The 24,389-nt window shown below is 42.0% G+C and overlaps 1 protein-coding gene across 2 annotated transcripts in view; it reads left to right on the top strand.

Annotated features, from left to right (window-relative positions):
• The window catches only part of sdk1a (sidekick cell adhesion molecule 1a), a 278,535-nt gene that overhangs the window by 205,072 nt on the left and 49,074 nt on the right, over nt 1-24,389 (top strand). For both annotated transcript variants that reach the window (XM_053675068.1, XM_017454712.3), the window contains exons 15-23: nt 3,117-3,264; nt 7,530-7,670; nt 10,250-10,431; nt 13,212-13,327; nt 15,063-15,258; nt 15,759-15,857; nt 17,180-17,371; nt 18,306-18,427; nt 23,640-23,749. In XM_053675068.1, the coding sequence (XP_053531043.1) occupies nt 3,117-3,264; nt 7,530-7,670; nt 10,250-10,431; nt 13,212-13,327; nt 15,063-15,258; nt 15,759-15,857; nt 17,180-17,371; nt 18,306-18,427; nt 23,640-23,749 (1,306 nt within the window). The remainder of the gene's footprint in view (nt 1-3,116; nt 3,265-7,529; nt 7,671-10,249; nt 10,432-13,211; nt 13,328-15,062; nt 15,259-15,758; nt 15,858-17,179; nt 17,372-18,305; nt 18,428-23,639; nt 23,750-24,389) is intronic.

The following is a 24,389-nucleotide window of genomic DNA, read 5'->3' as shown; positions in this document are numbered from 1 at the left end:
CGGGAGAGGGGATGTAGCGTCTCCTCCTAAAGTCCACGACCATCTCCTTCATCGTCCCCACACTAATGCGGTGGTTATTTACCCTGCACCAGTCCACAAGCTCTTCCACATCCTGTCTGTAAAAGGACTCGTCGTTGTGGGATATCAGTCCCACCACAACCGTGGCATCGGCAAACTTCACAATATGATTGCTCGGATATTTAGCCGAGCCGTCATATGTTAATAGCGTGTACAGCAAGGGGGCTCAGGACACATCCCTGGGGGAGCCGGTGTTAAGGATGAAAGGTGAAGATGAGATGCCGTGGTCTTTAAGAGTCTGTGGCCTGTTCATTAAAAAGTCCAGGACCCAGTTACAAAGTGATGGTTTCAATCCAAGCAGCAGTTTATTGACTAGAGTCTGCAGGACAATTGTATTAAAGGTAGAACTGAAGTCCAGGAAGAGCAGCCTGACATGAGTCCCTGCTCTCCAGATGGTTGAGAGCAGAGTGGATGACCGATGAAACTGCATCTGATGCAGACCGGTTCTTCCTGTAAGCATACTGATAGGGGTCCACATTAATGTCAGTGATATCCTTTATGTGGGGCTTAACCAGCCGTTCAAAGCATTTTATGATTATCGGAGTGAGAGCCATTCGGCGGTAGTCATTCATGCACGTCACGGCCAAGCTTTTGGGCACGGGGATGATAATAGAGGTATTGAGACATACTGGCACCACAGCCTGGGAGAGTGAGGTGTTAAAGATATCAGTCAGTACCCCAGCAAGTTCATGAGCGCAATCCCTCAAAACCCTTCCCAGGATATTATCCAGGCCTGCTGCTTTACATGTATTAATTCTCAGCAATGACCTCCTCACATCCTCAGTGGACACACTGAAAGGCATCTCACCTGGTTGGAGTGTGAGTCCGGAGTGGTGAGAGGAATTGGATGTCTCAAAGCGGGTATGAAATGTATTCAGGGCATCGGGAAGAGATGAATCCTGAGGGCATACGATATCTTTCCTGCTGTAGTCAGCGATGCTCTTAATGCACCGGGGGTCATTGGTGGAAATGTGACCCTGTATTTTCCGAGCATAATTAGCCTTTGGTTTCTTGATCCCGACATCTAGTTCCCTCCTCGCCGCTCTCAATCCCGTGCCCTGAGAAGACACCGCACCTCTCCATTCAGCCAGGGTTTCTGACTTGGAAGATAGTGACCTTCCTGGTGGTAATGACATCATCAATACATTTACTTATATAGCAACAAACAGATGACGCATATTCCTCCAGGTCCACCCCACCGATGCCGGTACGCTTCTCTGAAGATCTGCCAATTGGTGTGATCGAAACGGTCCTGGAGCATGGAGGCACCTCCGCTGGACCACACCATGATGGTTTTTACTGTGGGCTTGTTTTCTTTAAGCACAGGATGGTGAGGAGGAACCAGCAGGATGGAAATGTGGTCGGAGAAACACAGGTGGAGGCATGGCACCGCTCTGTATGCTTCCCGTCTTTTAGTATACACAAAGTCCGGCATGTGGCTTCCCCTGGTTACCATGGAGATGTGCTGGTGGAACCGAGGCAGAATGTCTGTCAATTTAACATATTTAAAATGACCTGCTACCACAAAAAAACCCTCTGGATGCCTATTCCGTAGCACACAGATATGATTATGTAGTTCCGCTGCTGAACAGTGGCTGCTTAACAGAGAGCAGTTCGTACACCAGCCTTTGTTTATGTAAACACAGAGTCCTCCTCCGCGAGTTTTCCCCGACAGATGATTTTGGTCGGCTCGGAAGAGGAGTAACCCGTCAATATTGTAAACTGAGTCTGGGATATTGTTACGTAGCCATGTCTCCATTAATAGAAGTATGCAAAAATTCCTCATTTCCTTGTAACAGCTTACTCCGTGTCGCATTAAGTCCATCTTGTTGTCAAGCGAGCAGACATTTGCCAGAAAAAGTGTTGGAAAAATGGGTCTGTTATTAGCCTTAAATCGGGCTATCAGGCTGGCCTGCTTACTCCACTTCTGCCTTCGTGCACATCCGCTTCCTCCTTCCCCTTAGCCGGTGTGTATTGCTCCTCCATTTCCTTCAGTGTTTGAGAGTGTGTACCCAAATTGTGCTTTTCAAAATGAAGCAGTTTACTATTGGAGTAGTTAATAAGGCACGGTGGCTTAGTGGTTAGCATGATTGCCTTGCACTTCCAGGGTTGGGGGTTCGATTCGCCCTGTGTGCTCAGAGTTCTTCAGAGCTCAGATCTTCTGGGATTTCCTCCAGGTACTCAAGACAAGTGTTGTACACTGGACACCATTTCCAAAGTGCACGTGTGTGTGATTGTGCCCTGCGATGGGTTGGCACCCCGCCCAGGGTGTCCCCCACCTTGTGTCCCGGGTTCCCTGGGATAGGCTCCAGGCTCCACCGCGACCTTGTGTAGGATAAGCGATACAGAAAATAGATGGATGTTTCACCAGTCATTACCAGCACCCTGATTTTTTTTTTTTTTTGGTATGCTGCAGAAAAGTCTGTTTTGAACACACATAATCATACATGAATTGTGGATATATGCTGTATACATGTTAGCATAGCAGGTTAGTACAGCATGTATACATTATAACTGCAGTATCAGGCAAAGCCAGGCTCAGTGTGAGCAACCTCAAGCCCACTCTGTCTGTCTTTCTGTTATTTTCACCATCCCTGCTTTTCTGACTCACCTCCACTAGCAAACTCCTCCAGTCCATACATCTGTAGTGCCTGTAGCACGAACAAATGATCTATAACAACCATAATTCTATTAGTAGTTTTTCAGCATCAGCACCGCCTAATATAATAAAGTGTACCCCTGCTTTAATATGCTTTGATTACAAATCCACAGCACAATCCTTTGTGTAATATTCAGGCTAATTTCTCTAAAGAGCCTGATGTTGTTTGATCTGATAATTAAGTATTAATAATTACTCGTGTTCTACTGGGGAATCCAGACTTGAAAATGATGTGCGATTAGGAGCCTCGGTTAGAGCCCTATACTGAGCGAATGAGACAGCTACTGTACACTCATTAGGAATTTGGTATCTGCCACATGAGTGAATATCGTTGTATGTCGGGACATCTCTGAACGAACATCCTCTCGCATGATTCCAGATTCTCCGTGGAGGGTGTACTTGCCCAACGTGGATCCGATGCTGACGACGGCCGAGGTGACCGGTCTCACTCCGGCACGAACCTACCAGTTCAGAGTGTGTGCTGTCAATCAAGTAGGGAAAGGACAGTACAGCGGTGAGACAAACCGGTAAGGAAGATGAGTAATGACAGTTTTAACAGATCCGTTTTGTATTATTCGGCTGTGAAAGCAGAATGATGTGACAAAGTCGTGGGGGAGGGGGGGAGGCTTCTCTTTTTTTCATAAGACACCAAAGTGAGTAAACAAATGGACTTAGATATATTAGGTATATTGACTTCACACTTCAGCTCAGGCGTCTGTAATCTGAATAGTGATAAAGACACAAGCTTGAATAGCACTTAACAAGAGCAGAAGCCTGTCTTTTTCCTGAGTAGTGACTCAGAGAAAGATCAGATTTGACATGCAGATTTATCTCACAATGCCAGCATGATGTACTGCTATACCCCCCCCCCCCCCCCCCCTCCAAATATGTATAATTTAGCACTGCATGAATTAGCTGACAGTTGCGATCCATTTATTAGAAGCACCAGCACGGCGCTGCAGCCTTTGCTGCTCCATCAGAATAAGATAAGGATAAATATATCCCACTTATACAGCTCCAATGTACTGTGATTTTCAATGTGATTTCTCCTGTCATATCCCTGTAGCACTCTCGGCGTGCGGTGAACACACGTACCGTTCAGGCACCGAGTGGCAGCCTTGTGCCATAATCAGCGCCTCGAGCAGCTCACATCTACACAGCCTGGAGCTGTGGGTGGCAGACACCTCAGCCCCGCTCGCACCAGCAGTCCTTATCAGCGCCAGACATGCTAAAGCATGGCGCCTCTGCTCGGGGAGAAGGAACAAAACTGCTATCACACGGCCTCGATAGCATATTTTCGTTTCGAAATTAGTCACTTCTGTTGCCGAAGCTTGGATATAAATAGCGGGTTTAACACGTTTTGGATTTTTCGCCGCGAGCTAAACAGGATGTGGAATCGTCGAGGTAACTGTGGAGCAGCACATGTCATGGGGCAAACCGTTTAATCCGTTTAATGTGCGTGATTGTGAGAAAACAATTCCAGTAAAAGCAAACAAGGAGAGGATTAAGTTTGCCGACATTATCGCAGTTCTCAGCCAAGCACAATACTAATCATATGACATGGCCAATAGCCTCTTCCATCTGTTCTCCCCTGGTGATTATTTCTGCCTTATCTGAACACCTTGTTCCCAGAACCGTGATAAGAAACTCTGTCACTCCATACAAAGCACCGGGTAAAACTTTCGTTATTAGACTTACAGTGGTCCCACTCCATGAATACATATTTTAGTTAGTTTATCTTTCTGAAATTATTCATGTCATCCGGGTCAGGATCTAACGAAAGTATTCTTGAAGAGCTGTAGTAGCTTTTTAATTCGCGCGTGACCTCGGGTCATTCCAGAGAAACAAGTCCCCGCAGGTTTAAGCAAAACCTGTCCAAACCACTTCATTTTTCTTTTGCTTTCATTTAGCAATTATTGCCCTGACTGGGTTTTCACCGGAGCTGGGTTTTGTTTCATTAGAAAACAGGTGCATGATTAATGTGTACCGGTTTGCGCCTTGGCTCTTATTAGTTCATCTAGTACAATTAAGCTCCATTTATAGCTGCGGGAATATGACTGAACGTGTTTTAATTCTAATTTGAGAGAGAGCTTGAATTAGGACCTTACTGAGTTTTCAGTCGGTGATTCAGGAGAGTTAAAAGAGAAAAAAAAAAGAGCAGAACAAACAATTGCCTAATATAAAGGTAGTTATTTCCCCAAATATACCGAATGGTGTTCAGCCGAAAGCAATGGATATTTCTTATGAAAAATATATATATATATATATTTATATATTCCACTGGAAGTGTGTAATACAACAGGCAGAGGTGTTTAATCCAGCGGCACCAGGCTCTTTTGCTCAAATATGAAGTGTTGCACCAAATATATTTTCTTGAAAATCTATTTTTTTTCCCAACCAAAGTGTCTAATACAGCAAGCAGAGGTGTCTAATACAGCAAACTAGACCATGTCAGGCACTTTGCTGAAGACAGTCAGCTTGGGGACACAGTTGGCTTAGACTGGTGCCTTGAAGAAGCCAATCACTCTTCTCCCTGTAGGCATATGTCTTCCTGCATGCTGTCACATCTGTCCTTTTTGGCCTTATTAAGCAGAGGCAAGCGTAAACGCCTGACGAGGCCATAAAAACATACCGGAACAGCAGATAATGAGCTTGCGTACACACACACACACATACACATACACTCCTGTTTATATGCCGCTGGGTTTTTGTGCTCAACAAGGGTTGCTTGCCAAAACCTACCATGAATATTGGGCTCCAAATGCAAAATCCTAGCGATCACTCAAGCTCTACTGTTGATGGAGGGGTCCATTAATAACCAGTGGACTTTAAACGCCAGGCATGATTAACCGACTGTGGTTCATTCGCTGCCAGACTCTTTTAGGCCGTTCCATTAGCCCCCACCGTCCCTAGTGGCTATATGTGGCGCATGCCGTAGGCAAATTAATGACCGGTTCTTTTGCATTGTTTATGCGCCGAGGCAGATGTTTAATGTCCGGTGATTCACTGTGACTATGTGAAGCAAATGTGTAAATACTGCTTGAAGGACAGGACAGGGCAAGGCAGGAAGACAGGCGTCTGAGAGCCAGCAGAGCGACTCTTCCTTATGGCCATGATTAGGCAGATTTACACAGTAAGAGGCACCACAGTATCGGTTATTGGGGACATTAATTATGAAATGGACTTCTGGGGAGAAATAACAAGTGGACGGAGTTTTAAAAAGGCAGTGACTATAAATCTGAATAATCCAATGATCCCATTAAAATTTAATGCAGATTTAACTGTCCATTAGCATGAAATACATAGGGCGGAATGAACCCGTGGACTTTATGAAGCATCCAGCTCGGGATAGATTTTTTTATATTCCATTAATTAAAAAAAAGAGCATACATTTGGGTGGTATGGATTAGAGGTCGACCGATTTCACTGGATTTTTAACGATACCGATAATTAAGATCCTGCCGATAACCGATTAATCAACCGAACGTTTTTTAAAATTGATACCGAATGAAAACGTTACATAAAATATTGCTGAACTTTTATTATAAAAAATAAACAGTACTGACTGTAGCATGAAAATGTACTGTGCTTTTTAAAAATGGAATACATATATTCATGTATATGAACTATTAATAAATATTAAAGTAAATAAAAGATATACATTCAAACCGAGGCAAAAACACTCTAAATAGCAAATAAAAAGAGACATCCAAAATTAACCAAAAAAACACTTCAAATAACACAACAAAATTAGTCAGTGATGGTTTTTATTTCGTCTCTAGAGGCCGCTCTCGTACTGTATAATGACAGCGTACACTTCTCAGCCGCTCTCGCAACCGAGAAAAACTATCGGTGTGGAAAACCGATCAATCGTTCGACCTCTAGTATGGACACTGCGGTTGTCTAAGAATATCCCTAATGCATGTAACTTACTTACCTTGCTATATATTCGGTATGTTTGTTTGCATCTTTGCTGATTGCTCTTTCAGTCAGACCGCACTCAGTTGTAGCGAACACACTGAAATTCTGACAACAGACCAAAGGCTTTGAAGCTGAAGGTTGTTTTTTTACTCTTGGCACAGGATGGGATAAATGTCATTATGGAGCATGTACATACACCAAAAAGGCCACAGCTTTTAAGCTTTTAAGCTTCCTTGGGCTCCAGCAGAGCCCATATTGTGAGAGGAAGTGAGTGCCATAGGACCCTGAAAGCCATAATGTGGCCAGCATAAATAGCTTTGACTTTGATGATAGATAGATTACACATGTAAATAGATAGAAAGATTTCCACATACTAAATATACGAATGCTGGATGCAGCCATAACTAAGCAGAATGTAAGATCTGGAGGCAGATCAGCACTGATTATTCCCTAAACTAGTCACTGAGTCGAGGCCATGCTCTACAGAAATAAAAAAAATTAAAAAAGAGGTGACTTTACAGGTCAGAGGACCCCAGGGTTCTCTGAGCAGAGGGAGGCTCTTCCAGGAGAACAGCGAGGGCTTTGAGTGCTTTTGATGAAGTGGGCGGATGCATCGTAGCGAGCCAGATTGGGAAATGGACTTCTGACCAGAGGGTTATACTTTTTCAGCTCACTAGGAGTTTTTTTGTTATGCCTTAGAGCAAGTCAGCAAACTCCAATTCAGATGAACAAAAAAAAATTATAAAAATAGCGAGCAGGGATTCAGTTACATAAGACCACTTGTATGTGTGTATGTGAGGAAGTAATATCTGAGCAGTTGGTGCTCTTATGTACAGCATGTCTTTCTGGTTTTTTCCTTCTTCCCGTGTAGATTGATGCTCCGAGAAGAGCCGCCCAGCGCCCCACCCAAAAACATCGTAGCCAGCGGACGCACAAATCAGTCCATTATGGTGCAGTGGCAGCCCCCTCCGGAGCTGCAGCTCAACGGTGTGCTCAGAGGTTATGTCCTCAGGTAGGACCTTCACCACACTGCTGTCTCTCAACAAACCAGTGCCAGTTAGGTTCACTCTACTCGTCTGTTCCTGACAGCGAATATATGCACTTCAGTAAGCCACTGTATAATATAACACAGAAAACCCCGCTGTGACTCTGAATGACTGTTATTATAGCTGAATGCGCTCTAAACACTTTTAGAACTTGCATCTTCTGGCAATTATTTCTACTGGTTTTATTAAAGTCTAATTTTCGGAGTATTGGAACGGCAGGGCCAATTCTTTTGTTTTCGCTATGCACCAAAGATATTTAGGTTTGAGATCAGAAGATGAATATGAGAATATGGACAGAAATTCAGCTTTCATTTCCTGATATTTACATCTAGATGTGTTAAACAGCTTGGCACCTTTAGTGTCAGACCACCCATATTTGAGGTGAGCAAAAGTATTGGAACAAATAGTCTTCAAGTCAATAAATGAAATAACACTTTTTAATATTTGGATGCATATCCCTTGCTTGCAATACCTGCATCATGCCGACGACCCACTGACATCACCAAACGCTTTTCCAGGCTTTCACCGCAGCTTCTTTCAGCTGTTGTTTGTTTCCCCGGGGGGGGGGGGGGGGGGGGGGGGTCCTCCCTTCAGTCTCTTATTCAGGAGGTGAAATGCTGCTCAATCGGGTTAAGGTCTGGTGATTGACTTGGCCAGTCTAAAACCTTCCATTTTCTTCCTCTGTTGAAGTCCTTTGCTGCATGATGAAGTTCCTCCTGATTAGATTGGATGCATTTGTCTGTAAATTGGCAGACAGAATGTTTCTGCAGACTTCTGAATTCATTCTGGTGCCATCATCATGCGTTACATCATAACTAAAGATTAGTGAGCCTGTTCCAGAAGCCCAAGCCATGACACTATCTCCGCCATGTTTCACAGATGAGCTTCTGTGATTTGGATCATGAGCAGATCCTTTCTTTCTCTACACTTTTAAGCGTCTCCATCTCTTTGTTAGAGGTTAATCTTCACTGCTAATGCTAGCTAGCTTGCTAATATGAGCAAGTGTGACACCATTTCTGAGATATTTTTTTCCCCCTATTCATAATTGTTCAAAATTGTGGCAGTTAATGCTAGTTAGATGGCTAATAAATACCAATTTATTCATAAATAAAATTAAATCAAAGTTGTGACTGCTAATGCCATATGGCTAAAATGAGCTAATCTGATTTGTCCTACTATTATATGTGTCAAATCTTCACTGGTAATGCTAGCTAGATGGCTAAAATGAGCTAACCGGAAACGATTCGTTTATAATAACTGATATTTATAAATGTTCCTGTTACCTCTAGCCAGCTAGCTAACATGAGCTAGCTTGACACAATTTCAGACAGATATTTGAAGTAATATTTATCAATGTTTATCTTCCCTGCTAGCTAACAAGCGCTAACCTTGACAGGATTTCTGAAAAGATTTTCATTCATATTCACATAACCGCGTATCAGCTTTAATGCCAATGCTAACCAGACGGCTAATAAGCTAACTGGATAGGAGTACAGAGAAGTTTATTTGAACCATTTGAAGTGGACAGACTTCCTGTCCTGTGTTGCTTCCTGTGTTTCTCTAACAGTTTTCTCTTCCATTATTCTAGTTTAGTTTCTTTTTTTATTATTATTTTACGTGCAAACAACATTCATGTCAAGCTGTTCAAGCTGCCAGATCCATTCACATGCATAGAAAGAATGGTCTTCTATTATCACTATTATCTAAGAATAGTGGGTTGTTGTTTTTTGTTTTTTGTGAGGACTGAGCTCAGGCTGCACTTTTTGACGTGTATCCCTCCTGGTAGAAGAAAAAAAAAAGCAATCTAGGAAGCTCATCTCAGTTGAGTCGTGTAGCATGAACACAAAGGCAACAGGGTTTTTTTTTTTTTTTTTTTTTAAATGCTCTGTACAGTAAGTGGAACAGCAGTTTTTGGATTTAATACACATTTAGTTTAAGTTTCCTGGAGGCAGGGTGTATTTTTCTCACTTTCCAAAGGGAGACTGATTTGGAGGCTAAATTGTGTTTGCCAAGGCCTGTAGTGTGTCTGGGGGACCGCGTCTCGTACCCACAGCTGCTCTCACTGTGGGGGCTGAGATGCTCGGCACAGCAATGAAAGCCTGTATAGCATGAGGAGATCCAAACAGTCATCCCCTACAGGCCTTCTGTAGCTGAGGAAAGAGACAGAGCATCTGACAGGGAACCCATCTGCTCAGGCTGTTAACACACTCACCTCACCAACACCGTTCCAACGTAGAATAATAGCATGATAAACAGAAATTTGTCATCAACAGACCTAATGACCTATAGAAGTAAATCCCTTATCGTACCTGCACTCCCGATGTTTGACCAACTGGTCTTTAGCTCCACTAGCCTGCGATGTAAGTATGATTGCTTGTAAATAACGGTGTCTAGCACAATATGGTGATGAATAGGATTCCTCAAGTGAGTAGGAAAAAAACAAAAAAGAAGGCTGCATCCTCTTGCAATGGCTTCTAACGAAGCGAAGAAATCATTATGGCTAACTGCTCATTCCTGGATTCATCGATTCTCCCGTCCATTGCAGGTACCGGCTGGCGGGGCTCCCTGGCGAGTACCAACAGCAAAATATCACCAGTCCTGATATCAACTACTGCCTCATCACTGAGCTCATCATCTGGACGCAGTATGAGATCCAGGTGGCGGCGTACACAGGAGCGGGCCTCGGTGTCTTCAGCCAGCCTGTTGTTGAGTACACGCTCCAGGGAGGTGAGACCTCAATCACTCTCTTTCTTTCTTTCGCTAACTTTTCTCCTTTAAGGTGAACTTGCAGATGGTGATGGAAAGTGGGCCAGCAAGACAAGAACTGGCTAGAGACCATGTTTTAGAGCAGGCTGGCCCTATGCAAAACCTGGTATTCATTTCATAAACTGCAAACTCCTGTTGATGTCAATCCTGTTCGAAACTATTCCATCAATTATTCCTTGGGCGTTTTTTTTTTGTTTTTTTTTTGTTTTTTTTTAAATCCGTTGCTATACATTTCAATTCAACAAGGAGACTATCTATTGCGGACACATCCGATCGGTCATTTAGATGATTAGGAGCAAATGTACCAAAACCACACCGAGATACTTCATTTGCTGAATTTATCATGCTTGAAAAGGCTTCCTTTGTGCAGCTAAATGTTAGGCAGACTGACTTAATTTCTTGGTGGCTTGCTTCAGTATCAAGATGAAAGTAAAAAAAAAAAAAAAAAAACTACCACAGACTTTTAATGATTTGGTTAAACGAATGTCTATTTGAATCAGTTTCTCAGTTATCACATGCTAATTGTGTAAAAACTTGATCGTGGAAGGCAAAGTCATGCCTTTTGAATATGTAAACATCTTTTTAAGAGCATGCTTTTAATTGGTTTGAGTGAGAGTCTTTTTAATCTCATCATAAGTTATTACAAGCTCGACTGGCAGTATGAAATGATATTCTCCGAAATATAGTACTCCTCTCGGAGCCGTTATGAATTTAGTACTACTGAATATTATTATTACTTATTAGATGCGGTAAATGAAGAAATTTTCACACATACAGTCTGAAATTCTGGTGGCGTACAAGCAACTGACATAGAGTGTCATGTATGCATGTTCTCAGATTTAAGAATTAGGCTTTATACTGTAGCACATCAAAAAATAAGAGCAGCCTGGCTTTTTTTTTTATTATTTTAAATAAGAATGTCTTTTGTTTAAATGAGACATTGCTTACAGCTGTTGCACAGCTGTCTAGCTCTGGCCTTTTGGAGTGGACATGAGATACAAATACACATAGCATGTTAAAGTTTTTATCAACCATTCTTGACTGTGTCTTTTTGTGATTTTAAAAGACTTTGGATATCCAAGAGCTAATATTAATATTAATAATAATAATAATAATAATAATATTCTTATTAAACCTACAAATGCCGGTACCGCTCCTTCCCACCCCCCCCCCCCCCCACCCCCCACCCCCAACACAGGAAGCGAGGAGTCATAAGTGCATTTCAGATGGTCATGGCTTTTTGCCTTCTTTACATCTCAAAAAACGTTCCTTTTTTTCTCGAGTTCCACTTGACTATGAGGGGCTTTGCCAAGGCTGGTAGGTCTACAAAACATGTACATTAACACATATATCATAAAGCAACAGACCCAAAGTCTAGATTTGGCATTGAGCGCATCCAATGACGTCAGCAAGAAGTAGTCATTAGACAAAGGTTACTGCATCCAGGTCATTAGCGTTCATTTTTCGTACGGTGTGTTTTTTTTTTTGGACTTAGAGACATTTTGAAGTGTTTTTTGCAACCGTATTTTCTCCAAACCAATTATTAGTGTGCATCAGGAACATGAAAAGAGAACAAATCATTCTGATCCATTATCATTTCACAGCTGAAATGTTTCAGCAGGCAAAAGATGATGGTTTGAGTGAGGGATAAATAATATTGTAGGCTACAGTGAAATCACTATTAAGGTATTATGTGCTCTTTCATCAGTGTTTCATATGAGTTTGGTCCACTCGTGGGTCCAACGGCAAGCAGAAATTATTGACATTTTAGGACATTGTACTTGCCTTTATTTGACCTCTAAAACGTGAATTAATGTGTAATCACTCTGAAATCGGAAAATTCTCAGCATTTATAGCCGTTTGTCCATGGAGATCATTGCAATGTGCACGACCCGTTCGTCCTGCGGTGTAAAATAATTATGATCTCAGACACTTAATGCTAGTGTCCAAATAGCCACATAGAGAAGGACTGACGTGAGGCAAGAGGGAGACTGACATTGTCAGGATTTCAAGGCGGAGACGGATCCAAATGCAGATTTACTTTTAATTAATAGCAAAACAAAACAAGAACTATGAATAGGCAGCAAAACACTAAGGCAAAGACTAAAAATAAACCAAAGACCTAAAACACAGCAACAGAGACACCGGCAAAGAAAGCCAACATAAGACCACCAGTGTGGTGCAAACTGTGGCTATAAATGAATGAAGTTCAGGTGCAGGTGATCATGTGACATGGTGGGGTGGTACAGTGGCTGCTGGGAACTGTAGTCCAGAGTTCCTTCTCTGATGTTACATGACAGATATTGAAATCCTAGAAGTCAGGATTATTGTTCTTAACATTTATTCATGCTTGAATTTAGTCATATAATCAACTATTTAAACTTACTAGCTATCTAAATTGATGCATACAGCTGGATTTGTGTCATAATAGAAAGCGAATATATGTTAGACAACTGGGAAAAATCAGGATGGAGAACTTGGCAGTAATCCAATAATACATCCCATTAATAATGTAATGGCAATATGTTTATATTTACGTTGCAACCGTCTGCAGTTTATTAAAAGGAATGTCGATGAAGTTTGATGCTTTGTGATTGTATGCAGCCACACACATTCATTAATGATTCATGAGATTTTCCCAGGAAAACCTCATGTTAGCTGCCTACAGAAGGACTAACTACACTGAAACTCGACGAACACGAGAGAAATAACGATCTTCTCCCTTTGTTTGTCTCGACTAGTTCCCACAGCACCCCCTCAGGACGTAGAAGCTGTTGCGGTCAACTCAACCACCATCAAATTTACCTGGAATCCGCCTCCTCAGCAGTTCATAAACGGCATTAATCAAGGTTACAAGGTAATCCATTTGTTTATTACTTAACACAACGTTGTGCTGAGGAACTAACCAGATCACATTCTTCTGAACAGGCCGGTTTTATTTCCGATGCAGAAGGTTATCTCTTTAAGCTACATATTACTGTATGTAAGCCCTGACACTCGTGTGCTAGTTCCAGACTACATTATCACAGAAATGACCGAATTAAGGATGGTTTGCGTTTAACTATGGGTTCCTTTGACAGACCGATTGTGCACGTCAAAAAAAAAAAAGTGTATGTGTGGTGCGGTACTAACATAAACAGTGGGAGTAGTGTGTGAATCAGTGTTACAGTTCTTCTCGTTGCCAGTTTCTCTCCTCAGTCATAAGGATAAGAATACACTCTTATAAATGTACACGTGCACTCATTCAACCACTTTATCCTGGTCAGGGTCATGATGGATATGGAGGCTATCTCAGGAACACTGGGTACCTGTCCATTTTATGTGCACGATGTACACACTTTCACACAATTATTCACACCTAGGGGCAATTAAGCATAGCCAATCTACCCACCAGCATGTTTTTGGGAAGTAGGAGGAAACTTGAGAATCTGGAGGAAACTCACATGGACTCACGTGGAGAGCGTGTGAAAATCCACACAGATAGTAACATGAGTTCAAAATCAAACCCTACGAACTGTGATGATGATTTTTGGCAACCTGCGTTTGTGCCTATAACAGGTACCCATTATTATAGCCTCTTCAACTCTTCAACACCTGCTTGTAGAAAATCAAAGGAAGAGACCCAAGAAGGTATTCTGGTGCTGGTGAGGTACAGTATATATCGGCTCTGACCTGTCCCCTAGTGACCTTTTTAATCCTTCAGATGTATATAGTATGTAGGCACCAGTGGCTGTGTATATGGGTGGAAGTCGGAACAGGGGTTCAAACATGCAGCCAAAATGTCTCTAATAACAGTCTGGCTGATTATTTACATATTATTTTTGGTTGAGCTGACTTTGATCTGAGATCTCTCACATATTTTGCCTTATGTTAAATTAGATGATAATTAAAAGGGTGTGGTGGATGAGCTGAATGATGCACAAGACAGTCGAACCTCATTCTTTGTGGTTTTTCTGGTATGTTGACTATTTTTCATGTCTACGCTAGCTCGTTGTACTGATAGTACAACTAGCAAACCAATGCGCGTGAACAAAGTGATGACATAAACCAAGGCTAGCTAAATTTCACAACAATTTACTATTGTATGGCCTTAGCTAACACTCAAAGTAGCTTGGTCAGGTTAGCCAGTCAGTCCTTTTTAAACATACTCCACCAACAGAACGAGAGGAGCATAAGAGTGTGTAATTAACTAATTAAGATGGATGTTTATAAAACACTGATTCATTGTGCTACTTCATGAATTACACCTGCAGACTGCACACTTTAGTAGTAGATGCTTCGGTTGGTGTCATATCGCCAGCAATGATCCCATTTGCCATATCACCAACAGTGATAGTGGGTAAAAACCAATCTAAGTGCAGAATGACAGAGCGGTCACTGCACTAGCAGGCTAAACCATACGTGTTGCTACATACTTATGGAGCGGTTTGATGTAAATATCCCACAGAGTGATGTATCTGGTTTCAAACTCCAGTCCTTTGCTTCCCAGCTAGTATCCCATGTGTGAGTGAGTCTGAGCTCCTGCTCATCAAGCTTGGGTTGTTTGGAGTCCTGTCCTGAATGACACTTCTCTCTATCTCAATCTCTTTCAGCTAATGGTTTGGCCCGAACGCTCTCCTGAAGCCACCACAGTGGTGACTATCACCCCTGATTACCACGGTACCCGTCATCAGGGCTACATCACCGGCCTGAAGAAGTTTACCTGGTACCTCACCTCAGTGCTGTGCTTCACCACGCCAGGAAACGGCCCTCGCAGCGCTACGAAACTGGTCCAGACGCACGAGGACAGTGAGTACTGACCGTGCTTCCCGCTCATCCTACTTCAGCTCGAAGCCAAGACAGAGCTCTTAAGACTTCTTGTGCTCATTAATTTCCTAAAGACCAAAACGCCCATGTTTGTGTTTAATTAATATGCCGCGCCATTGTGATGTGTGTGACTTTACACTGGGTCTGCTGCTGCTGTTTTGTGGCTGCAAAGGGCAAGGTGTGGAATACTAATTGTCAAAAGCTTAAAAAGTGACATTAATTAAATGCATTGTTCCAGAAATATAATGTCAACATGCTTCGACATTTCCGAGTGTGCATAAATGCATCTGTAATTTTACAAGTGAGGGTAATTTGATTAGCTCATCAGTAGTTGTTGCTATAGAGAGCCGGCGGTGCAGTGCAATGTGTCAGAATGCAGCATTAGGTAGGGTAAACTCTGTGACATTTTTCCATTGTGTGTGTGTGTGTGTGTGTGTGTGTGTGTGTGTGTGTGTGTGTGTGTGTCTGCATGTATGCCTCAGTTCCAGGCCCCGTAGGGCGTCTGAGCTTTACTGAAATCCTCGACACATCTCTGCGAGTTAGCTGGGAGGAGCCTGTGGAGAAAAATGGAATCATCACAGGTAGGTTTTTGTCCTACACGTTGTGTTCCCACGTCAACCAGCAGCTCCTTGCTTGCAGTACAACACCCCTGGGAAGCGGATGTTGTGAAAAAGCCCAGGCTTATCTTAGTCACCAGGATGAGTCTGGCATCATCCCTTCTGGCTAAAATCTCTTTGTCGTATTTTCACGTGTTACTAAAGCTGCTTTTGAAAAGCCAAAACGTTGCAATGCACAAGTGATATTTCTCTGCGCCTGAATGTAATCAGTTCCCTCCCTCTCTCTAGCCAAACATTTCATTACACAGCACAAGGGAGTATTTATTTATTTATTTATTTGTTTAAAAAATATGCCAGTGTTCATAAAGCCATATTAATGCATATACAGGACTTCTGTTTAACACTTCATTGGTTTTTCACACAGAAGCAATTATTGCATTTACATTTATGGTATTATTGTTTTCGGCGCAGTTGCCAGAAACAATTCGGTCCCAAAAGCTCAGCTCTGAAAAGAACACTGTGCGTATGTGTGTGTGTGTGTGTGTGTGTGTGTGTGTGTTTGTTTGTGCGTTTTGTCTCACAATTACTAGTTATCACCAGGAATGAAGAAATTTGAAATGCATAAAAAAAAATAATTCAGAGTTCTTATTCTGCGACGTAGTGGATCCAGCGAACTGAAAGGCTTCCTCCCACATACACTCAATAGAGAGAAAAAGAGATGAAGACGAATGTGTGAGCAACACGGTGATGCTGGACATAGATTAAACAACCCTCGTGAGCGAAAGGCATTGAATGTAGATTAAGGGCACGGAGACAGATGAGATTAGAAGCGCATTAGAAGGAACGGCTCTTGTCTATATCGGTATACACAGCATCGGTACCCTTTAAATGTTGTATGCTCGTTTTCATGCCGAGTGTCTCGGTGCAAAGCTTGATTTATGAGTGCCTCAATGGAACAGGACATTCAGTGATTGGAAACAGTGCTGACTACGGTGGAAAATACTCCCAATAAACAGCAAATTACACAGGACCTCTGCCGGCTATTAGTCTCCGTTAGATCCAGGTTAGGTAACGGGGTCCAAGGTCTGAACCCGTCACTCCACCGAGTCCCGCATCCCACCCAGCAGAGAGTCTGAGATTGCTTCGTTCTAACTGGAGCCTCTGAAAAAAATTCCTTCTCTGCTCCGGACCCGTGAAAGCATTTATCACACTTTGGAGTTCATGAAATGAGGATTTCGGAATAAGGTGGTCTTATTCCCGGCGGCGGTTAGCCGGTTAGTGGTTATGACTCATGTTTTATAGTATCAAAATGGTGTGTGTTTTTTGTTTGCTTTTGTTTTTTCCAGGTTACATGTTGTCCTGGGAGGCTCAGGGGCTGAAGGAGTCCCGTGTAGAGCGCACCATGCCCAACAGCACACTGGAGTACAAAGTGACCGGCCTCACCTCTCTCACCACCTACACCTTAGAGGTGGCAGCCATGACCAGTGCAGGCATGGGCATGCTCTCGTCTTCCACCATTTCCTCCGGCGTGCCCCCAGGTGAGATGCTTTCCAGACGGAAACCTCCCACGGCACCTTTGTTTCAACTCGAATTCATTTACACGCCTTCGCAATTCCCAATGGAATAATAACGAGAACATTTTCTGAAAATTGGGTGTTTGTATAAACATATATTTGCCTAATTATGTTTGCTACACGAGACTGTTGTATCAAATCAGTCTCATTTAGCTGTTTTTCTCCCCATTATACAGCACCTCACTTTGGATCTAAAGTGACTCCTTGATTACAAAGAATTATTCACTGTGATGTATTTGCAATCAGTGAATTTCTTCACGCACCCCTGTGACTACTCACTAAGCTGCCATTTCCTCATGCGAATGTACCACAGAGCTAGTCGTCCTCAGCTTGTGGTTATGAAGATGAGTGATTATCTTTTATGCTGGCCTTTTCCACTTAGAAGCTGGCAAGTCGTTGTACATGTTCATCTATAAATCAAACCCTGCTGCAAAGGAGAAATATTCACTTAAACCAGCTCAGAAGCCGATTCTCTCTCTGAGAAAAGAGACAAATGTTGAAGTGGCTGAATGCCAAGCTGGAGCCGTAATGCCTGCTGATAAATGGCATATTGTGAAACATTAAAGGAACAGACAGCTATGAAGCTCAGTGGGGATTTCAGACAGATGCACGGCTATCGTCTGTTATTTGATTTAATTCCAATGTAATTCCATCAAAGTTTCTTCAAATTAAAAGCGAGCCTTTTTATCACAGCGCTTGAAGGGAAAAGAGTTTTGAAGGTCTTCGTGGATACACCTCCTTGATTTGATTCGGAGATGTCCACGGAAGATTAAATAATGCAATAATGATTCAATAATGCAATAAACTAGGTAGTTCCGAAGTGATCGACTCCTCTTGTCAAGTGATTCCTCTGGTTTCTTTAAAGGAAAAGGTTTATAGTGGCTCTTTGTAATTCTAGAACTTCCTGGACCCCCTTCAAACCTACAGATCTCTAAAATCAGCCCACGATCTGCCACTTTGAAATTCCGGGCAGGGGATGATGGGAAAACGTCCATCTCTAAATGGATTGTGGAGGGACAGGTAAGTGGTAGAGGACATTCTTCATCGTCCAATCTATTATATACAGTGCCCTTCAGTAATATTGGCACCCTTGGTAAATATGAGCAAAGAAGGCTGTGAGATGTTGTGTTTATTGTTTAACCTTTTGATCTTTTGTTCAAACATTTCATAAATATACTGGGCTGCACTTATATAGCGCCTTTTAACCTTAGCGGTTCTACAAAGCACTTTACGTTGTTTCTCATTCACCCATTCACACACACACTCACACACCAATGGCAGCAGAGCTACCATACAAGGTGCTTGCCTGCCATCAGGAGCAACTTGGGGTTCAGTGTCTTGCCCTAGGACACTTCGGCATGTGGAGTCATGTGGGCCGGGAATCGGGAACCGGGAATCGGGAATCGAATAGCCAGCTCTACAATTAGTGGACAATTAGTGGACTACCACCTGAGCCACAGCCGCGCCTAAGATAGCAAAAAAAAAAATAATTAAATATAGGTGTGCAACAATTATTAGCACCCCTATGAATTCATATGAGGAAAAAAAAAAAAAAAAATATATATATATATATATATATATATATATATATATATATATATATATATATATATATATGTATATATACATATATATAAGCATACTCCCATTGATATTTAATTTTTTTTCAGTACACCTTGGTGATTAAGAACAGGGAATTGTTCAACTATGACTTCCTCTTTCACAGGGGTATAAATATGAGGTAACACATAGGCCAAATTCTCTTAGTCATTCATAACAATGCGTAAGACCAAGGAATATAGCTGTGATGTGCAGCAAAAGGTTGTTGAGCTTCACAAAATGGGAAGTGTCTATAAGAAAATAGCACAAGCATTGAAAATGCCCATTTCCACCATCAGGGCAATAATTAAGAAGTTCCAGCCAACTGGAAATGTTATGAATCAACCTGGAATTGGACGTGTGTCTCTATTGTCTCAACACACTGTGAAGAGGACGGTTCAAGTGGACAAAAATCTCCAAGGATCACAGCTGGAGAATTGCAGAAGTTAGTTGCGTCTTGGGCTCAGAAAGTTGTTTGGAAGGGTTTCAAGAAAAAAGCCTCTACTCTCATCCAAAAACAATCTCGAGCATCTTCAGTTTGCGTCTTCCAAAATGGAGCTTTCTGACAATAAACACCAGAGGTGGTTTTGGCGCACACAGAGAGGGAGCCATATGGAAAAGTACCTCATGCCCACAGTTAGATATGGAGGTGGCTCTTTAATGTTTTGGGGCTGCTTTTCTGCCAGAGGACCTGGACATTTTGTTAGGATACATGCCATCATGGACTCTATCAAATATCAACAGATATTAAATGAAAACCTGACTGCCTCTGCCAGAAAGCTTCGAATGGGCCGTGGTTGGATCTTCCAGCAGGACGTTGATCCAAAACATTCATCAAAATCAACACAAAAATGGTTTACTGACCACAAAATCAAGATCCTGCCATGATCATCCCAGTCCCCTGACCTGAACCCCATAGAACACCTGTGGGGTGAACTGAAGAGGAGAGTCCACCAGCGTGGACCTCGAAATGTGAAGGATCTGGAGACATTCTGTATGGAGGAACGCTCTCAGATCCCTCGCCGTGTATTCTCCAACCCCATCAGGCATTATAGGAGAAGACTCAGAGCTGTTATCTTGGCAAAGGAGGTAGCACGAAGTATTGACTAAAAGGCCAATAATTGTTGCACACCTATATTTCACAAAGATAGTTTTTTCAAATCTTTTTAAAGTTTTTTTTAAACCTGTGTTTTGTTTGTAATTGTTTGATATCCATGAGAGCAGAGAATTTTTGTGAATTTTTTTAAACAAAAGATCAAAAGGTTAAACAATGAAGACAATTTTTCGCAGCCTTCTTTGCTCATATTTACCAAGCGTGCTAATATTAGTGGAGGGCACTGTGATACTACAGACTTGCATCAAGCAAGTCTGTATAGTCATCTGTAACTGTTATAGTAACAAATGGAAACATAAAATATAACAGTGTTTTAACAATTCTCTGCCTATTGCTAAAAACGCAGAGGACCATGTTCAAAGTTGGCGATTTGAGTTCAGATGATAATTCAATATTTACGTGGGGAAAGTTTGGCTTCCACAGGTATTTAAGTTTTTTCCTGAGCGGTCCGTTTAGATTATTAAAATTACGTGCATGTAGTTATGCCTCCGAGGTTGCCTGGTTTTCTTGGTCGGTGGTGTCTGAGACTGGGTTTTCAATAGTGTCTAGACTGCCGTCTTTAAACACAAGCTCCTGCCTTTAAGCCTGGCATAACAGGGCTAAAATTCCCTGTTGAAATCAGGGATAAAAAATGTAGACTGAAGAAGGAAATTCTCAGCTTTTTTTTTTTCCCTTTGCTGTCAAATGTAATACAATGCAACCTAAAAGCAAGATATGAAATGAAAAATGAAAACCTAAAAGCAAGATGACGATATAATAAGAAAGATGAGACAAGCAGGCAAGCAGAAGTCTCGTCTAGTATATCATCAATATATTGCAATATGAATAGTCCTAGTTGTAATGATCACATTATTCAGTGCAAATCTGGTTTAGTTGAACAAGAGAGTCAAGAGTGCACACAAATCCACCAATAACTGGACTCCGCCCACCTTCTACTCAAGCCGATCGGATAACTGCCATATTGCACTGACCAATCATAACACGTTCTCGCTTCAACCAATCACGTTTTGTCTTACAATCAGGATGGGAACAGAGTCATAATGCACCGAACTCACACATTATGAAGGCTCTCCAACGTGGAGGAATGACGACAGGAGAGTGTAACAGCATCTAAAAGAAAATAAGCACCGATCTGGGTCATAAAATCTTTATTTTAAGGAAAAATGTGTTTTCACCAGTGTTTCCTGCATCATTACTGAATCCACGGCAAACCCCTAGTTGTGATTTTACAGTAAATCGAGTGTGGTTTGATTAAAAGACTGTGTATTGGGAAAAGATTGCATTGGAAAAATAATGTCCTCACAGGCAGCCTGCCAAAACACAGCGCGACCGGCATCATCCAATTCACGGGTTAATAATTACATTCTCTATACGAACCGTGCTTAAAGACTCAGGAACTTTAGGAGTTACCAGTTTGAATCAGTCTAACGAATCCTTACTGAATCAGTGAATCAATCATGACTAATCCATCAGACCACTCATCTATAATAACAGCGCATTTATGACCCATAACGTTGCTGGTTTTCTTTTAGATGTTGTTACGATGATGCTGTTAGATGATATATGTGAGTTTGGCGCAATATGACTCTGTTCCCTTCCTGATTGTAAAACAAAACGTGATTGGTTGGAGCGAGAACGTGCTACAATCGGTCGATGCAATGTGGTGGTTATCCGATTGGCTGGAGTAGATGGTGGGCGGAGTCCAACTATTTGTGCATTCATGTGCACTCTTGAAGCTCGAAATGTTTCAAAATCAACAAATGCACAAGACGTGACCCACAAATGAATGCAAGGCAGAGTCGTGTTTGTGACATAAAAGCATATTTGTAAAAAGATATATATATATATATAATATATATATATATATAGCAAATCAGATTTTATTTATTTCTCAATTTCATTTATTTTTGCGAAACTACTAACATATATTTGTGGATCTCTTTCAATGAATTTGTGAATTGGTTTAATTTTTGTAAATCTCACTACGTTTATTCGTAGATCGTAATCTATTTATTTGGAATTATGAAACTATTCTAACCCCATAGATAAGCTGACCAAGCATTCAGCTGCAAAAAAAAAAATGTTAATCTCAGTCATGTCTCATTCATTTGCTGTAAAAACCCTTTGTGTGACTTTACAGCGACAATATGATGAATAAATGAATGTCATATTCATGCACTTAATATTTCCTTCTATTTTCCGAGTATATTTACAGCCCAAAACATACATTGCAATGTGCTAGACTGCTAGACACTGCTCCTCGTGCAAGCCCATATATTGCAAGAAGAATAGGCTATAGTATCCAAGGTCAGAATCACAAGTAACTGAGACACACTTTTTAGCTTATAGACATATATATATATACACACACACAAACACACACACACACACACTGTATGAGCTACTCAGGACGTGTGCTTGACTCAATTCTGAATTATTACTCTGATGTCATAGGACTTTGTTCATGTCTTATGCATCATTTTTTGGTATGCATGGCTTTGCTTCTCTTCACTTACAATCTCTGTTGAAACTTTCCGTACCGCCGAAAATATCTTGAGCTGCTGTCCGCCCTACTCACGCTGCTGGCAACTTCTGCAAAAGTAATGATAGATTGAATCATAGTAGTGACTTGTAGTTTGTAATTGAGTTAACCTTCAAGATGGGCGCCGGCCCCTGACTTGCAGAGGGATGCTCAGCCTTTCATCTAGCAGCACTTGTATTGCTAAGTTGATTGAGGCAGGGCTATCTGCAGCTGCAGAAATCTGTCAGTGACTGAGTGAGTGAGAGAGAGAGAGAGAGAGAGAGAGAGAGAGAGAGAGAAAGGGGTGTAAGCTGCTGAGTACACACCCTCTATGAAATACAGCAGCAGTCACTGGCATAAGGTGCAACGCGTCAAACATCGATCACATTGGCATAAATGCTTACCATATCCAGTACACCCCATTGGTCATCGTAAATCTCTCTGAGTGCTGCAAGCTTTGATTAGTCCAGGCCTGGCTCACACTTCTGAATAGTACTAGAAACATCTGGTACTTTAAACTGCAGGATTGTCTTTTTAGCCTCACATCCCTGAGTATCTATAAATCTGTGCGGTACTTAGCATTATGCGGCATCATTTATATATTTATTATTATTATTATTATTATTATTATTATTATATGGGGGGGGCACGGTGCTTTAGTGGTTAGCATGCTTGCCTTGCACCTCAGGGGTTTGGGGTTCGTAACCCACCCTTTGTGCGTGGGGCTTGCGTGTGATCCCCATGCTTCAGGGGTTTCCTCCAGGTACTCTGGTTTCCTCCCCCAGTGATCGGCATTTCCAGATTGTCCATAGTGTGTGAATTGTGCCCTGTGATGGGTTGGCACCCCGTCCAGGGTGTCCCCACCCTATGTCCTGAGTTCCCTGGGATAGGCTCCAGGCTCCCCCCGTGACCCTGTGTAGGATAAACAGTACGTAAAACGGATATTATATTGTTGACAATATTATATTGTTGACTGCGTATGAATGTATGGCGTGCAGGTGGGCAGCACTGGAGAAGAAGAAGAATGGAAGGTGCTGTACGAGAAGGAGAATGATCCAGAAGCTCAGGTCCTGGAGGTGCCTAACCTGACTCCATTCACACACTACAGGTCAGTATACACACTCACAGCAATGTAAGAGCTCTTTCTGATTAACCGTGCTGCTACATTCGTGGTGTTTTTTGTTTTGTTTTGTTTTTTCCCTCCTCACCATCAGTGTGTGATAAACTACAGCGTCTTTATGTCTTTTCACGTCTCTGCAATTTGTGTCAGAACATATGCATGTTGAAGCTATTTGTTTGACTGGTTGATAAATTTCAGGTTTATGCTAAGTGCACATATAAGCAATTAGAATGAGGCTCGTAGTGTCTGGGCTCCTCTGCTGCCTGAACAGCTGTTTCATTTCCACTGTGATCAGTGCGTTTACCCTGTAACTGTGACGGCTCGTACGGATATCGAACAGGAGGGTTCAAACTAATTTAACTACCCATCAGTAACTCGCTGTTGCTGTTATGAAACCATTGGGATTGAGCCTTATAGCATGGAGTCTCAAAGTATAGACATAAAAGTATATTATGCACACACAGTAGACCACACACACACTTTAAAAGACCGATAGGTAGTGCCAGTTGTGCTTACGAAATCAGTCCATACAGGATCTCACAGAGTTCTTTTGTGATCGTCGCAGACAAAAATTCGTGATTTTGCAGCGGCATTTTAAAAAAATTTGCCACGCAGCTTTCAGCGATCG

Source organism: Ictalurus punctatus, chromosome 24 (genome assembly GCF_001660625.3).
Source record: "Ictalurus punctatus breed USDA103 chromosome 24, Coco_2.0, whole genome shotgun sequence".
Taxonomy (NCBI): Eukaryota; Metazoa; Chordata; class Actinopteri; order Siluriformes; family Ictaluridae; genus Ictalurus; species Ictalurus punctatus.
Note: the sequence above shows the minus strand (reverse complement) of the source record. Positions and strands in the feature narration are given on the sequence as shown.